At 42.5% G+C, this 17,359-nt stretch overlaps 1 protein-coding gene across 1 annotated transcript in view; it reads left to right on the plus strand.

Moving 5' to 3' along the window:
- Positions 1–17,122, plus strand: part of AREL1 (apoptosis resistant E3 ubiquitin protein ligase 1) — a 23,725-nt gene extending 6,603 nt beyond the window's left edge. The window contains exons 2-20 of the mRNA XM_082232737.1: positions 71–318; positions 1,105–1,164; positions 1,607–1,833; positions 2,532–2,769; positions 2,875–3,044; positions 3,121–3,301; positions 3,445–3,692; positions 4,055–4,132; positions 4,548–4,689; positions 5,756–5,877; positions 9,448–9,523; positions 10,376–10,485; positions 10,967–11,146; positions 11,269–11,394; positions 11,560–11,689; positions 11,800–11,858; positions 12,848–12,937; positions 13,736–13,911; positions 14,112–17,122. Of these exons, the coding sequence (XP_082088863.1) occupies positions 1,149–1,164; positions 1,607–1,833; positions 2,532–2,769; positions 2,875–3,044; positions 3,121–3,301; positions 3,445–3,692; positions 4,055–4,132; positions 4,548–4,689; positions 5,756–5,877; positions 9,448–9,523; positions 10,376–10,485; positions 10,967–11,146; positions 11,269–11,394; positions 11,560–11,689; positions 11,800–11,858; positions 12,848–12,937; positions 13,736–13,911; positions 14,112–14,214 (2,472 nt within the window). The 5' untranslated portion in view covers positions 71–318; positions 1,105–1,148 and the 3' untranslated portion in view covers positions 14,215–17,122. The remainder of the gene's footprint in view (positions 1–70; positions 319–1,104; positions 1,165–1,606; positions 1,834–2,531; positions 2,770–2,874; positions 3,045–3,120; positions 3,302–3,444; positions 3,693–4,054; positions 4,133–4,547; positions 4,690–5,755; positions 5,878–9,447; positions 9,524–10,375; positions 10,486–10,966; positions 11,147–11,268; positions 11,395–11,559; positions 11,690–11,799; positions 11,859–12,847; positions 12,938–13,735; positions 13,912–14,111) is intronic.
- Positions 17,123–17,359: the final 237 nt, after the last annotated feature.

The following is a 17,359-nucleotide window of genomic DNA, read 5'->3' on the forward strand; positions in this document are numbered from 1 at the left end:
GAACTGTTTTCTTGTCCAGATTAAAAAAAAATGATGCATGTATTGATTATGTATTTATGTTTCACTTCAGGTGATCTCCTAGCAAGTTTTTTGAGGGCTGCATAGTGTCACGATGCAGAGTGCCACTACTTGGGATAGTTGCCTAATTGTCGTGTTTGACTCCCGAGCTGTGAACCTGTATTGCAAGTTCCAGGATTATTTGTCTCAATGATGACATTCCCTTCTGCTGTTTTTTTCCTGGTTTCTGTATGCTGAACAAAGTTCCTGATGAATGGACACTCCCCTATTGTCTTTCAGGGCATGGGAGCTGGTGTAAAGGTATGCCCTCTCTCTTCCCATCCAATCAGCGGGAAATGGTGGTGAAGCTAGCTGTGTGGGCTGTGAACTGCAGCTTGATAGAACTGCCCATCAGAAAGGAATAATGCTCAGTATAGACTTTCAGCATAGTTTATTCTCTACTTCTGTTAGAGTAACATATTTTATAGTATTGTCAGCTATTAGATGACTGCTGTCTTTTTAAGACTGGACTATTGGGAACAAATTGCTAATGAAAGAATTCTGCATTTACAATAACACTAGTATGTAGCACAATATGGCCTAGGAGCTGATGTGCCATAAAATTCAATATGCCAACCTACCTGGTACCCTTCCTGCAGGGCTGAGGTGGGTGACAACTGAGGAGACAACCTTTCTGGTGGTGGTGCGTGGTGATGACCCATTTATGGAATACTTGTCTCAGAGAGACTTGTCACAGGTTAAGACCTCTTTATTTGCCCAAAGCTTCTTAATAAAACATGATTCACTTCTAAGACAGTTTGCTGGGTTTTCTGTTGTTGTTTGCTGATTCTGCTTCTATACATTTATTCCTTCTTTCTGCTGCTCTGGCATTTCATTTTTATTGTTTAAATTATTCTAAAGTTAGTTAATATTGTGAGCTGCTTTGGAAACCTGTTCAAATTTAAAAGTAGGATATAAGAAAGTTCTCTAAATAAAACTGGCCATGTGTAAGAAATGGACTTACCTATGTTTCTTAGGGACCAAACACTTTATTGCGAGATTTGCAGGGAAAGGGATATTGAACTAAATCTGCTTTCTGTATTCCAGATGCAGCTGTGATCCTCGGCTGTGTCTCTCATTGAAGGGACCTGATGTTTTACGTTATTGGTAAGCAAACAAAGTATTTTTACAAAATCCAGAAGAAGTCTGTAACTTCTTTTAATTCATTCATGTGGACTTCATTGTCTGTTTTGCTAATACTGTGTTTGTTAACTTACATGCCATTTTCTCCTAGCGTTATCATTGGTCCCGAATCTGCCTCAGTTTCTTTCCTCAGCTTTTGTTGTGGTGACAGCAGTCTTTGAGGCAGACATTTTAGTGCCTGAGGTAGAACATTAAAATGATACTTCCATGCCATGGGGGTAAAATATAATAAACTATGTGTAATTTACAATTTGTTGCCTCAGAATCAACTGTCAACAGTAGAGCTAGCCCTTCTGAGATCTCCAGGGTTAAATGTTGTAAACTCTCAACTAGAGCCTCCATGGTGATTGATTTTCAGTGCCTTCTTGGATTAATAACTACAGTGTATTTCCCCCTCTTTCTATAGGTGGGATCACAGTATCTGTGGTAGCTTTCTTTTTCACCATTAAGTTCCTCTTTGAACTTGCCGCACGTGTAGTCAGCTTCCTCCAGCATGAGGACCGGGAGCGCAGAGGAGAGCGGACAATTTATGACTACGTGCGAGGCAACTACTTGGACCCCCGCTCTTGCAAAGTCTTCTGGGACTGGAAGGACCCCTATGAGGTGGGCCACAGCATGGCCTTCCGAGTACATGTAAGTGAATATTTTCTATTTCCATGAAAACCTGAGGAGTGGCTCTAGGTTTTATTTCAAGACAAACCTCTTTAGAGATTATGGGTTTTGTGCCAGTTTTGTTACTTCTGCTGAACAGCTTAATGCTGGTGGTTATCAACAGCACAGACTAGGCAGTATATTGAGGCTATTCCTACGTTTTTGCTTTTGCAGTGAGTTTGGGTGAGCTGACTGCTAAGTTTAGGCAGGTCAAACCTAGTATTGCTCTTCTGGGTTTGTTTTTGTTGAATTTGCTTTGTATGCATATTTAAAATTTGGTGGGCACATATCTTGAAGCATGATTGGGCATGATGATTTATTTTTTTTGCAAATGGTGCCAGCATTTATATCAGGGATGTTGTAAGCGGAGAGGGAATAAGCTATCAGTGATTACTAGTCATGTTGGCTGGTATAATACCTCTAGGATCAAAGGCAGCAAATCTGAATACCAGTTGCTGGGAACAACAAGACAAGGCTAGTGTGCTCATGTTCCACAGGTATCTGGTTAGCCACTCTGGGAAACAGGGTGCCAGTTTAGTTAAGCCTCTGGTCTATTCCAGAAGGGCTCTTCTTATGTTCTTCAATAATTACAGAACCACTCATCACCTAATATTGGGCACTAATTGTGATATAGCATATTAAGATGCTGTTTTGCATTTATTTTTTAAATCCCCATGCAGTTATTCTATAAGAATGGCCAGCCCTTCCCTGCTCTTCGTCCTGTGGGCCTGCGAGTTCACATCTGCCATGTGGAGCTAGCAATGGATATTCCTGTGACCCAGGAAGTACTTCAGGAGCCCAGTTCCAATGTGGTGAAGGTGGCATTTACTGTGCGGAAGGCTGGGCGCTATGAAATCAGCATAAAACTTGGAGGCTTGAATGTGGCATATAGCCCATACTACAAAGTCTTTCAGCCAGGTAAGGCCTTTTGGGGCCAATAACAAACCAAGGCATAGAAAGGAGAGCATGTCTTGTAATACGCCCCTTGTAATATTACATGCTGGGTGTTGTTCCTTATTTCAGGAATGGTGGTTCCTTCGAAAACCAAAATTGTTTGCCATTTCTCCACTTTGGTGCTGACATGTGGGCAGCCGCACACTCTGCAGATAGTTCCCAGAGATGAGTATAATAATCCTACCAGTAACTCGGTATCACTGATAGATGAGCACAACTACAGCCTCTCAATCCATGAGGTGAGTCCATCTCTGCTCTGTCTTCTCTAAGACTGGAATACACTGATATAGTCTAACTTATATTCATTTTGTCTAGCTTGGTCCCCAAGAAGAAGAACCTTCTGATGTTTTGTTTGAAAAGTCTGTGGTGTCTAATCGACAGACTTATCAAGTTTTCCTGAGACTCACCCTACTCCGTAGGGGATGTTTCCGTGCCTGCATCTCCTACCAAAGCCAGCCTATTAGCAATGGAGAGTTCGATATAATTGTTTTAAATGGTAAGTTTAGAAAAATACACTATTTTTACTTCCACTCTTTCCCACGATGCTGTTACTATTTATTGCATTTGTATCTTGCCTGTCATCCAGCAGTATCAGTCTGACATTTTAGCTTCATAACAAGTGAGGTTTGTATCTTGCAGAGAGTGAAAAGAGTATCGTGGAGCGAAATGTTTCTACCTCAGGGGTCAGTATCTATTTTGAGGCCTACCTTTACAATGCTAGTAGCTATGCCAATACCCAGTGGCAACTTCCACCCCTGCATTGGGGTTCCTCTCAGCGCCGACCTTCCACTGCTACTGAAGATGAGGATGAAGACTCTCCTTCTGACAGCCAGACCCCTGAGAAAGTGAAGAAGCCAAAAAAAGTGTATTGCTATGTTTCACCCAAGGTAAGACTAGCTCGTCTATTCCCTAGTTGCACATGATTTATTGCTCTTATGTGTGGCTGTGTTATCAATTGGCTTCCAGGAACCATTTCCCTAAGGTTGTTGGCCATTATTACTGTTGTGAGGGACTGTGTATTGTGCTATGAAACAGCTGGTGTACTTTTCCAAGCATATATTGGAAACAAAATTGTTCAGGACTTCTTGGATTATTGCTCTGCTAACCAGAGAACTGACCTGTGGCTACATTTTATGGTGGCTGCTGGGTTGTCAGCAAAAATGGAGTTGACCATTGTTCAAGTTCTTTCAGTTTGGTTCATTTTTAAAAATATGTGACTCTCCATTGTTTTTGTTCTTTTACTTCAAAGCAATTCTCAGTAAAGGAGTTCTACTTGAAGATCATTCCTTGGCGCCTCTTTACCTTCAGAGTATGTCCTGGCACCAAGGTATGTTGGTAAAATTCCCCAGTGAATAATTGGATTTGTTTTGTGAAAGGTATATTCTGTTTGTTAGCCTAATCACATAAGATTGAAAACTTTCACTGTTAGGTTTTTAGATTTGCTTGGGAGCCTACTGTGGTCTTCTATATTGCATCCTGCAATATAGCTTTCAGGTTGTTTTTTTCTTGTAATTTTCCTCCTCCCCTAATGAAGCATGTACTGAGGCTCATTCTGCAAGAATTGCAGTTTATATAACCTTCATCTCAGCTGTAGGCTTGCCAGCAGCTTTGCTATTAACTGGTTCTGAGCAGATAGAGGGGCAAGGAAATGTGCCCAGAGGGTAACCTTGCCACATCTGATCAATGTGCTGTGCTTTCTGGTAAATGATTCCCCGCCCTTTCCTGCATTTTTTTGCTGCTAGTTTTCTTACCACGGGCCTGACCCTGTGCACAAACTGCTGACGTTAGTGGTGGATGACGGGATCCAGCCTCCCGTAGAGCTGAGCTGCAAGGAGAGGAACATCTTGGCGGCAACTTTCATTCGCTCGCTGCATAAAAATATAGGTAAAAAGAGTCTGGGGCATAAAATTCTGTTGCATGGTAACTAATGCATCACAGCTTGCATAACACATACTAAAGAGGACAGCTGCCATTCTATGGTGTAGACTGCAAGCATTTTCATAATGGATTGCATCCTTTTTATGTTGTGGTGTGCTGCTTAGTTCAATGTTTGTTTATAAATGTTGTGTAGTTCAGTTTGATTTAGGATACAGTGGTGCCTCGCAAGACGAAATTAATTCGTTCCGCAAGTTTTTTCGTCTAGCGAATGTTTCGTCTTGCGAAGCACGGTGTCGGAAAAGTTTTGGAAATGCTTAAAAAATCACCAAAGTCTACAAAAAAGGCTACCACACCGCGTTCTATGAGTTGTTCCTCGAAGTCAAGTCGCAACTGTATTAACGGTGTTAAGAAAAAGGAAACAAACTTGCAAGACGTTTGCGTCTTGCTAAGCAAGCCCATAGGGAAATTCGACTTGCGAAGCAGCTCAAAAACTGCAAAACCCTTTCGTCTAGCGAGTTTTTCGTCTTGCGAGGCATTCGTTTTGCGGGGCACCACTGTATTGTAATTATTAGAGAGCAATCACACGTTTCCCCTGCTCTTGATAAATTTCAGTCTGTTGCTCTCTTCCTGATATCTCTTTAGAGGAGTTCACATAACTATCTATGTATGTGTTGAGGTTATGCATTCTCCCCCTCCTAACTTCTTTAGTGCTTCTAAACAAATATATTTATTTAACCTCTCCAGCTTGGTCTCAGAATAGGGAGGTTTAAACCCTGAGCCCATGTGTATGTGATAGAGCCAGCGTGTGTGCACAAATACAAATATGAGGAAATACTAGAGACAAGGAAATGTTAATGAATGCATTGTTTATGTTCTGTCTCCACAAAATAGTTCTTACAATTTTTAAAAACTATGATATGTATCCCTTTGTTTCCTCAAATCCTTTGTACTGAATTTTTTTTACTCCTTTTGGGATGATAATCTGTCATATTTTATGACATTTCTGAAACAGATATGACCTTGTAAGGTGTTTTGAAGGAAACAGATATGACAATGGGCTTGTTGGTTTCAGGAGGCTCAGAGACCTTTCAGGACAAAGTAAACTTCTTCCAGAGGGAGCTGCGCCAGGTGCACATGAAGAGGCCCCATTCAAAAGTTACTCTAAAAGTCAGCCGCCACAACCTTCTGGAATCGGTGAGTGTGTCTGTGATACAGAAAGCTTGGAGTGTAGCATAGTTTTAGAGAAGTTCTGTAGATCATTTCCTTCCTGTTCCATGTTCTTTCACCTTAAGCTGCAGAATGGACTAGAGTGATATGAATTCAGGGTGATAGTTTATTCACACATCTGATTTTACACCTTCCTCTAAAACATTTAATTGCCTATGACCAGAGAAGTCTGCATTAAACCAACTATTAGTCATTTTTAATGTAGCAAAGCCTCAATGAGAGGCGAGGCAGCTCAGGGCAGGGAGCACAGAAACCATCAGCTGCTGACAGAACCATCAGCAGCCTGAGAATGATGCTTGGGCAGCTGCTCCCTCATCTCTGCTGGAGCTGCTAAAGACCTGTATGCCGTGAGGGAACCCAGGCCAGGGAGCATGCATACCATCAACTCCCAGTTTGCTGAATGACACTTGTCCTACATTTTATATACTGTGTTAGTTTTAGTGTTTTAAAATTGTAAACCAGCTTGGGTGCCTTGGCAGAAAGGCGGCATATAAATCCAAGGAATAAATAAATAAGTTTGGGGAAGTGGGAGGTGGACATGAATCCTAGTCTCCTTGTTATGCTGGCTCTTACAACATAATTAGTTTTAGTGCGGCAGACAGATAAAATCAAGGGAATTAAACTTCCAAGGGTGGGGGAAACTAAAACATTTTAAGTGGAAGATGAAGATTATCGTGAGTGTGAACCAGAGGATGTGCTGTCACTGGTAAGCAGCAAATGGCTTTAAATCATTTGACTGTCTACTATATCAGAGCCAAGAGTTGCCATAGGGTTTTTTTTTTAGTTTTCTGGTTTTGCTGTAGCTATAAATGGAACAGAGATTCTGTGGCTTGACGTTTCTAGTCGTTTTAAATATTTTGTTCAAAGCAAGCTTAGTCTTGAGGGAGCAGTGCATTAAAGTGATAGTATATGTCATGAGGGCAAGTCATGAAACACTTTTATTTGTGAGCACTTAGGAAATGAGGACGAGAGCTCTTCAAAGATTTATAATTGGAAAAAACCAGCCCTTTCAGTCCCTATAGCTCAGTAGTGTGGATCCTTTTCATGTCAAGAGCCACATTACCTCAGTGGGGAGTATTATTTATAACTCTTAAATTGTGCTTTATAGATCCAGTAATCTCTTAGATCACAGCAGGTGGGGTCAACACCCAAAGTGGGCAAAACCTTCCTTTTCTTTGTGTCATTCCCCCCATTCAGTTTTTCTCCCACCCTCCTCTTCCTCTTCTCCTTATTTCTCCTCTTTTCCTCAAACAACCTCTTGCACTGTCCTTGCACAAAATACTACATATGAAAGGCAATCAGGATTAGTTAACATGGAAATGCTGCAGTCTGTTGTGGGATGAACAAACTGCTCTGTTCTTCCGCTAGCAACCCTCTGGTCAGAAAGAAGCTTTTCTCTCTCCCTCCCCAGTATAAAAATGTAACAGACTAAAAGTTTGCAAATGGAAAGGAACATGGATTGGTGCCTGAAACTAGTGGTTTCCTACAGTTCCCATAGGTCATTGTCTGGGAGAGGTTGTAGATCTCTTTCTCAAGCTCTGGGAGGAGGACCTAACATTGCCTACAGACAGCCACCCAATCTTAAACAATCTTAAACAACTCCTCACCCACCATAATACAACAACCAGACTTAACACGGACACTGGTACCAAAGCCTGTAATAAACCCAGATGCCAACTTTGCTGCCACATACTTCTGGACAACACCATTGCTGGCCCCAACAAATTCAAACATACCATCTCAGGACTATTTAATTGCTCCTCTTCTAACATTGTGTATGCCATCAAATGCCAACAGTGCCCTTCAGTTCTCTATATTGGATAAACAGGCCAAACCCTATGCCAAAGGATAAATGGACATAAATCTGACATCAGGAATCACAAGACAGAGAAACCAGTAGGAGAACACTTCAATCTCTCAGGACATTCTATACAATTTCTCCAAGTAGCTGCCTTATTACAAAAGAATTTCAGAAATAGACTGGAAAGCGAAGTTAAAACCATGGAGAGACCTGGTCTGAATAGAGACATTGGATTCTTATCTCATTATACATGGTAAAGCTATTTTTAGCCATCTCACCTCTTGCTTTTTCCTGTAAAACCAATTGCAGTCGTTAACAGTCGTCAACAGGTTTCCCACACCTATCAGCCAACCACCCATTCCCACCACTCTTCTGAGTAATACCCCTCCCCACTATAGATAAGGGTCTGGTGACTTCTGTTTCAGTGTATCTGAAGAAGTGTGCATGCACATGAAAGCTCATACCAATAACAAACTTACCGTATTTTTTGCTCTATAACACGCACCTGACCATAACACGCACATAGTTTTTAGAGGAGGAAAACAAGAAAAAAATCTGAATGAAAAGGTGGATGTATCATTTTTGTGCTTCATGCTGTGGCCACAGACATGTGATTTGATGGTGAGTTTGGGGTAGCCCAATGCAAAAATCCTGAGGATCCATGTGGATCCGTGCTTTGTCACCACGTTTTTGCACAACTGTGGCCCCAGGCAACAGTGGGTGCGTGATTTTTTTGGTGCAGGCTGTAGCCATGGACATGCTATGTTATCTGATGGTGAATTTGGGGTGACCCAATGCAAAGATCCTGAGGATCCACGTGGATCCATGCTTTGTAACCACGTTTTTGCACCATTGCAACCCCAGGCAACAGTGGGTGCGTGATTTTTTTGGTACAGGCTGTAGCCATGGACATGTAATGTGATCTGATGGTGAATTTGGGGTGACCCAATGCAAAAATTGTTCTTGAAGCTACTAGCATGAGTTTGATCAAACTGCGGGAGGCAGTGGAGGACAGAAGTGCCTGGCGTGCTCTGGTCCATGGGGTCACGAAGAGTCGGACACGACTAAACGACTAAACAACAACAACAACAATGCAAAAATCTTGAGGATCCATGTGGATCCGTGCTTTGTCACCACGTTTTAAATGGGGAGGGAAGGAAAAACACAGAAGGGACAAGGAGCATGAGAGGGGTGTGCGGAAAAACAGCTGGCTAAGAATGCAGGGGAGGGGTTTAACGGGAGGGAGGAAAGGAAGGCAAAAGTCCCCCCCCCCCAAGCCAGCCCTTTCTCTCTCTCTCTCTCTCTCTCTCACCTGCATGTTTTTCGGCTGCCTGCGAGTCCCTAGAGCACGGAGAGGAGGAGGTGGTAGGCTGGAGCCTGCTCGCAGTGTGACTAGGAAAGAATTAGAAGGAAGGACGCGATTCTTTCCTTAACCCTCTGCTTGCCAGGAGGGCAGGGGATTCCCTGCTCTTTGTTGAGTTTGAGTAATCGCAGAAACAGAAGTGGGTGGGCAGTAAGACCCTGAGGCAGAATGCAGAAGAGAACTGTAGAAGAGAAGCTCTGGAGGGGAATGAGTATTAAATACTACTACAATTCTCTACTGAAGAGCAGTATCTACAGATGAGAGAGGCAGTAGAAATAAGTATTGGAGAATTGCCTGTTCCTGAAAATGTGATCTCATGTTAGCCTCTTGGTTGCAAACATCAGTTTATACTGCGTTTTCCTTATGTTCCTAGTCACTGAGGGCAACAAGGAATTTTTCTGTTTCTGACTGGAGCAAAAACTTTGAAGTGATTTTCCAGGATGAAGAAGGTGAGTTAACCTGTAATTGCATTATTACTGCCAGAAAAAGAGTGTTTGGGTTTCTACTACTAGCAACCAATTTTTTCCTGAAGTTTCCATAATATCTCACAAGCATCTATAGATTTATTCTCCAATCACCTTCATACTGGCTATATAGTAAAGCTAAGTGAAAACGCTATTGCACTTAAGTTCTGCTTGCAGGCTGCCCATGGCCACTGTAAGAACAGGAAACTGAGCTAGATGGGTCTTTGGCCTGGTCTGGTTTTGTGAATCCCAATCCAGTTAATTTACATTACATCCTTTTATTATCTTGTCTGAATATAAGGTGCCTGGTGTGCTAGAAAGAACTAATGGGAGGGAAAAGTATATGGGTGTTACATTTATCCCACTTTGGGTAGAGAATCATGTTGCATATAAATAGTACAGTGGTGCCTCGCAAGACGGAAAACTCGCAAAACGAAAGGGTTTTTTGTTTTTTGAGCTGCTTTGCAAGACGATTTTCCCTATGGGCTTGCTTCGCAAGATAGAAACGTCTTGCAAGTTTGTTTCCTTTTTCTTAACACCGTTAATACAGTTGCAACTTGACTTCGAGGAGCAACTCATAGCACGCGGTGTGGTAGCCTTTTTTGAGGTTTTTGAAGACTTTGGTGATTTTTGAAGCTTTTCCAAAACTTTTCCAACACCGTGCTTCGCAAGACGAAAAAAATCGCAAGACGAATTAATTTCGTCTTGCGAGGCACCACTGTATACAGTAGTATGGTATTCCCTCTAAAGTGAAGAGTTTTTTCTTGACAGGTGTGTTTTAGAAGGCCTAGGATTACCTCAAGATCTAACTGGTCTCTGATTTGTTCTGTCTTGTAGCCTTGGACTGGGGAGGTCCTCGCAGAGAGTGGTTTGAATTGATCTGTAAAGCTTTATTTGACACTACCAATCAACTTTTTACCCGCTTCAGTGACAACAACCAAGCTCTGGTTGGTATTTTCCCGTCATTCATTGTGGAAACAGGAAACATTGCAGCTGTTCATGTTTTCTGTAGAGAATTCACATTCTTTTTCAGACTTTTTCTAGTTTCTCCTGTAAGCAGAAAGAGAATTGGTTTGCCTCTTTCATGGGCAAACTTAAACAGGAAGATGAATTGTCATGAGTAGTACAGATAAATTCTATGGCAGGTATGAGAAGTGCAATCTGTAATTTGATTTCCTAAGTCATATTTTCTAAAATATAGAAAGAAACACTGTTTCTTTGCAAACTATATATGGCATACTCATGTACCGGCATGCCTGTTTCAGTGCTGTTGAGAATACACTCAGAAAAACAATATTTAAAGGATATGAAGATCTTTGACCACAGGGTACAACAAGAAGAGTACATGGGGCTTTTTCAAGTGTTAAATCTAATTCTAAGTTAGAGCTAATTCTAAGCTATAGTAACTGTGAGCTGCCTTGTTTGTAGGTACATCCCAACCCCAACCGGTCACCTTTTCTGCGGCTGAAAGTGTATGAATTTGCAGGGCGCTTGGTTGGAAAGTGCCTCTATGAGTCATCTTTGGGAGGGGCTTACAAGCAGCTGGTGAGAGCTCGTTTCACCCGGTCTTTTTTGGCTCAAATCATAGGATTGCGGATGCATTATAAGGTAAAATTGCCTGTGGGTTTTGTTCTGCTTTTGAGTATAAAGCAGAGACCGAGCACGATTCCACAGCACAAACTAAATTTGTTTTCTTTCCTTCTCCTTCTCTATCTCCTTTTTCCTCTTAGTATTTTGAGACAGATGACCCAGAGTTCTATAAATCTAAAGTTTGCTTCATCCTGAATAATGATGTCAGTGAGATGGAGCTAGTCTTTGCTGAGGAAAAATACAGCAGATCAGGACAACTTGAGAAGGTAAGAGCCATTGGTTAGGATGGTGCAATTTGAAATCCTTTTATCCGCAATGGGGAAAGGAGCAATGTCTCAATAGGAGGGGAAAGATGTGAAGGGTTCATCATTGTGTGGATTTATAGAGTAGATGGGACTCCACTCAAAAATTCTCACATCCCTTGTTTTCAGGAGGTTGAGCTGGTAACCGGTGGTGCTCAAATGCCAGTTACAAATGAGAATAAAATTTTCTACCTGAATCTGCTTGCACAGTACAGACTGGCGAATCAGGTTAGAGAGGAAGTGGAACACTTCTTGAAAGGTAATGTGTATGGTCTGCACTTTTTTTTATTAATGTTGTTCAGATTTGTGCTTTGTTGATGCCCTTGCCTGGCTGGCATGATTTTTATCTATTCTGCTCTCATCTTCTAGGTCTCAATGAACTGGTCCCTGAAAACCTCCTTGCTATTTTTGATGAAAATGAACTTGAGGTAAACTAAGATATTTGCTGTCTTTGATCCTGTTGCACCTTCCTCAGATGAATGTGAGTTAGCTGGGGGTAAGGAAGAGTGGGGAACCCCCATTCCCAAGCATTCCCTGTACGGATATAGTAACATAAATAATTTTAACCATACCAATTTTTATGAGGCTTTCCATATAAACTAGATAAACTTTTACCCGGCACAAAATATATGTTCACTCAAAACTCTTAGTTTCTACTGGTTTGCTAGGTAATTTCAAGTGCCTTTCCAATCCAGTTGAATCTCTGTCCTTCCCTTCCTCTGCCTTGTAATAATAAAGAAACAATTCCCTGATTCTATGGCCCCAACACTAAAAAGTCTCCTATTCAATCCTGCAGCTTAAACAACACTCTGGTGCTCTAGTTCAGATTGATTACTTCTCACTCTGTACCTTGCCTACTATTCCCTACAGTATATGCCACATCCGAGATATAATGTCATTAGACTTCTTTTTTTCCAGAAGTTTGCATACAGTGCTGTAATAGTTACAGATAGGTAGCCGTGTTGGTCTGCCATAGTCAAAATAAAAAAATTCCTTCCATTAGCACCTTAAAGACCAACTAAGTTAGTTCTTGGTATGAGCTTTCGTGTGCATGCACACTTCTTCAGATACACTGAAACAGAAGTTGCCAGATCTGTTTCAGTGTATCTGAAGAAGTGTGCATGCACACGAAAGCTCATACCAAGAACTAACTTAGTTGGTCTTTAAGGTGCTACTGGAAGGAATTTTTTTATTTTGAGTGCTGTAATAGTTAACAAGGGTAATTTGGACACATGCTTGAGTTACCAAGCCCCCAATGCTGCATTAGAGCAGAAAGTTTTAAAACCTAGAAGGAGTGATAGCTCTAGCTTTTAATCCTGAGCATCAAAAATACAAAGCTGACTGTGTTAATTGAATGGTACCTAGTTTAAAGGAAAAAAGACAACTGTACTCTGACTGAAACTTTATTTTCTTTCAGTTGCTGATGTGTGGTACTGGAGACATCAGTGTCTGTGATTTCAAAGCACATGCTGTAGTAGTGGGAGGTTCTTGGCATTTCCGAGAGAAGGTAAGAAAGATTAATTGCCTGCTCTACCAGACTGGATTGGTTGTACTTTGTGTAGGTCATGACTGAGACAGTGATATGTATGTCTTCATGAGGAAACACTACTTCGATTTCCTTTGGCTGGCTTAGCACCTCATGAAAGCTCTTTATACGTGCATCTCAGTTAAGGGCAATGCTTCCTTTGGGCCAGACCTTTAAGTTACTTAGCAACAGCAAACATTTGTGCACTCCTGTAATTTTATTACAAGGTCCCAAAGAAACATCAAAAGTAGCACTGGAGCTTAAAGTGAAGTATCGCTTTGGGAGGTGTTATTATGGTAAAGGTAAAGGTACCCCTGCCCGTACGGGCCAGTCGTGTCCGACTGGGGTTGCGTGCTCATCTCGCTTAAGAGGCCGGGAGCCAGCACTGTCCGCAGACACTTCCCGGTCACGTGGCCAGCGTGACGAAAGTGCTCTGGCGAGCCAGCACCAGCGCAGCGCACAGAAACGCCGTTTACCTTCCCGCTATAAAGCGGTACCCATTTATCTACTTGCACTTAAGGGTGCTTTCGAACTGCTAGGTTGGCAGGAGCAGGGACTGAGCAACGGGAGCTCACCCCGCCACGGGGATTCGAACCGCCGACCATACGATCAGCAAGTCCTAGGCACTGAGGTTTTACCCACAACGCCACCCGCGTGATTATGGTAGCATACATTAATTTATTTTCTGGCCTGTCCTCATAACTGGGTGGTTTGCAAGAAATTTAGTAGGTCCCCCCCCCCACTGTTCTTGCTTCCCATACCTCTTGCTGTGTCTTCCAGGTTATGCGGTGGTTTTGGACAGTGGTCTCCAGTTTCACACAAGAGGAACTGGCCAGGCTGTTGCAGTTCACCACTGGTTCTTCTCAGCTTCCTCCTGGAGGATTTGCTGCACTTTGCCCATCTTTCCAGATCATTGCAGCTCCGACGCACAGTACACTGCCAACAGCCCATACTTGGTGAGTACCTGTCACTGAGTCTTTCTGTCATCTGCAGCAAACTGATCATGAGCAGCCTTCCACTGATCTTGCCCATGTGTTTTTTGGGATAATTTTTAATGCCGTATAACTGCTCAGGGGGGTTACCCTTGCCTATGAAATGCTGAAAGCATTATGTGTACATGTCCCATGCTATGTACTAGTTTTGTTCTTTCTTTCAGTTTTAACCAGCTGTGCCTCCCCACTTACGATTCCTATGAAGAGGTGCACAAGATGCTGCAGCTGGCCATCAGCGAGGGCTGTGAGGGTTTTGGCATGCTCTGACTCCCACAGAAGGAGTCCATCTCACTTCCTTAATTCTTCAGGGCATTGCCCAGCCCCACTTCACTACTCCAGTCTCATGCCCAACCTAAGGGCAATGGAGAACAGAGCAGAGGCACTACGCAAACAGAAATGTCAATCTGCAATGTCACATGGAGGCCTCCCCATGTCTGAAGTACATTATTGGGAGCACATATTGCCCCTTCCCCTTTCCAGTATGGTACATGAAATGGAGTGGAGTTCTTCTCTCGAGGTGACATGGTACTTGCATTTCACAGGACGTTACTTGTCTGGTTTTCTGAAGGAAGAAAGCTCATAAGCAAGAGTTCCAATTTGTTACAGGAGGAGATTTGTAACTTACAATATTCCAGTTGCTTTGGGGATGAATGGACCACTATGGAGCTCTAAATCCCCAGATTATGGGAAGCCTTAATACTTTTCCATGCCTTTGCCCAAGTTTTCACACAAGTTAATCCCCTTTCCACTTGGATGTTACTGGAAGGCATAAAATCACCCCCACCTTGCTTTTTAATTTTCTTAGCCACTTTCCCCTGGATGCTGTCAGCACTTATTCTTGCAAAAGAGGGAAGGCAGCATTTATGTCACTGGATTACTAGTGCTGATATTGACAGTGACCTCGTTCTACCTCTATCAAGAGCTGGCAACAGGATATTATTTCTGCAGTGGCAGCAGCTTCTGTTGCCTTTGCCACGGAACTGGAAGAAACTTGTTTCTCCTCCCATCCCTATTTCTGACCATGGTCATGAACTTTGGCAGGAGCTTGTTTTCCCTACCATCCAACTAATTTCCCTTCCTCATAGGATAGATAGATGAATGTATCTACCTGAGGTCTGATGCATATGCTAGCACTGACCTTTTGGGGTACTTAGAATGCGGTGGTGGTAGGCCAAGAGGCAGCTATGATTGTATGCATCAAACATACATTTGTATGCAGGTAGAGTGAGGTGATCAGTATTGGATTGGGCCCAGTAGCTCATTCTCTCTCCTATTCTACACAGACAGGCGTCTACCTCTCCCACATGACAGCCAGAGTATTCTCTAGCATGCTTCGGGCAAAGAATTGTTAAATAAGGTATAGCTACCTGTGTCCTTCCCCCCGCCCCTGATAACCTGCTTTTTGTGTTCTGAGCATTCCATGACATTCGAAGTGGGGTGTGGTTAAACTGCGGGTGCTTATCCAGGCAGTAATGAAGTGGGTCTGCAAGGCAACACATTGCACTACCCACACTTCAGACTACATGAGGAAGCCAAGATGAGCTTTCATGTACAACTGACCTCTTAATTCTGAACATGTCCTTTCCACTGCTCCTATTTCCTTGACAATGAAGGAGTGGGAATTCAGGGATCTCAGCTGGCAGTCTAGCCATTTTTTGTCAGCAAAGCCAAAATCTGATTGGATTGTGAACTGAATATTTTGTTGGCACCGGAAGTGCATTTCTCCTGGTCAGGAGAGAGATGTTGGTGGCTGTTACTAAATGGGAAGAGCCTACAATATGACTGCTTGGATTGAGGGAGTCCCGTCCCCCCCCAAGACTAGACTCTTAATTGGATGTCTCATAAGAACAAACTTAGGAAAAATACAATTTATAGTTGTGCCAGCATTTTTAGTTCAATCATTCTGCCATAGTTTGGGGCTATAACATTGTTCAGATGACACATTTTGCTATTATTATTTTTAGATAGCTGTACTCTCCCTGCGCAACATAAACAGAATCATTTGCAAATCAGAGGGGAAAAGACAATTTGCAAACTTGCTTAAGTAGAAGTCCAAGCCATTGTTTTGCCAAAAATGTTAGAACTCTGAGTATTGGGACAACTCAGGAATCCCTTCCTTTTGGGGCATTTTTAGAGACCACCACTGTATTTTCCTTCATGGCAGGCATATTTCCCTTCCTTTAAGCAGTTGCTCTTTTTAAAAGCATGTACATGCCATCTTATTGCACTAAGGGCGGCTTCTGTAATCAGTGCAGTTAGGGCTCCTGAATGCCTTTTGACGCTACCCACTCCTCTCCCCAGGGACCAAAAGGAGGCTATGCTGTGCAGCTCAGCCAGTTGATGGTTGTAGGGTGCTGCTTGGTGCTGTTCCAGTCCTTTGTCTTGTTCCCTGGTCTACTGGAGGCTTTTCCAGCCATGGCTCGAGGTTGGTTCTGCTACATCTTCCTCAGGAATCCCCTCCTTTCCTCTTTAGAGCTCAGCTGTTTTTATACTGAGGACTGAGTGGCTGGATATTCAGCAGACATCCTCTGCTTGAAACCACTCACCTAATAAAATGTATTTGGCACTTCTTGCCTCTTTGCAGATGCGAAGGATTTTCTTTTTACACAAGCACAGTCAGAGCAGTGGTGGATGCTGCTAGTTCTTCGCTTAATAATGCACTTGTGTGTTTTCTCCTACTCTTGCCCCCGTCATCAGCAGGTCCATTCTTCCCAACGCTTTATAATTTCAATTCACAGGCTCTGATTTTCCTAAATCTTACTTGTTCTTTCCTAACCTTGTGTGTTGCCCTGATTCCCGTGTGAAGACATGGTATGGGCTGTGCTCTAGCCATCTATACTGTGTGTATGCGTGTCTTCTGAGGAGGTTTGTTCCTTTTCATTGGCCCTAATTTGTTCCATCTAATGTTAAGTGCATTGGTTTCTAGGATAGCGGTTATGCTCATGGTACAGTCTCAAGTAGATCTCTCTCACCTGGAGCTGCTGTGGATACCAGAGGACTTGGCCTGCATCTGAGAACTTGTCTTGCATGTTTTAGAAACCAAGACCTATTACTTTAGTTTGGCCAAGGCCTGTTTCCAGATAGCCAGCTCCAAAAGGAATTAAGCAAGATTATGTAATCCTCTAATAGATTATTCTGTAAATAGTTTGTACAATAAATAAAATATTTAAAATTTGGTGTGCTTGTCATATATAATGAAAATTGCTCTTGTATTGTTTTCCGTGCAAGGCTTCTCTGAATAGTTTCCTTCCCATTTCTTAAGACAATTTTATTACTGACATTTTGGCACCAACTCTGTTGTAGTGCAAACTATGGCTTCAAATTACAAAGTTTCAAAATAAATTACAACGTTTCAAAATGAATGTAAGCAACAGTGGTGCTTGCATGTTTAAAGCCCACTCCCAAAATAATT

The sequence above is a fragment of the Podarcis vaucheri genome (assembly GCF_965113315.1).
Source record: "Podarcis vaucheri genome assembly, chromosome: 1".
NCBI classification, from domain to species: domain Eukaryota; kingdom Metazoa; phylum Chordata; class Lepidosauria; order Squamata; family Lacertidae; genus Podarcis; species Podarcis vaucheri.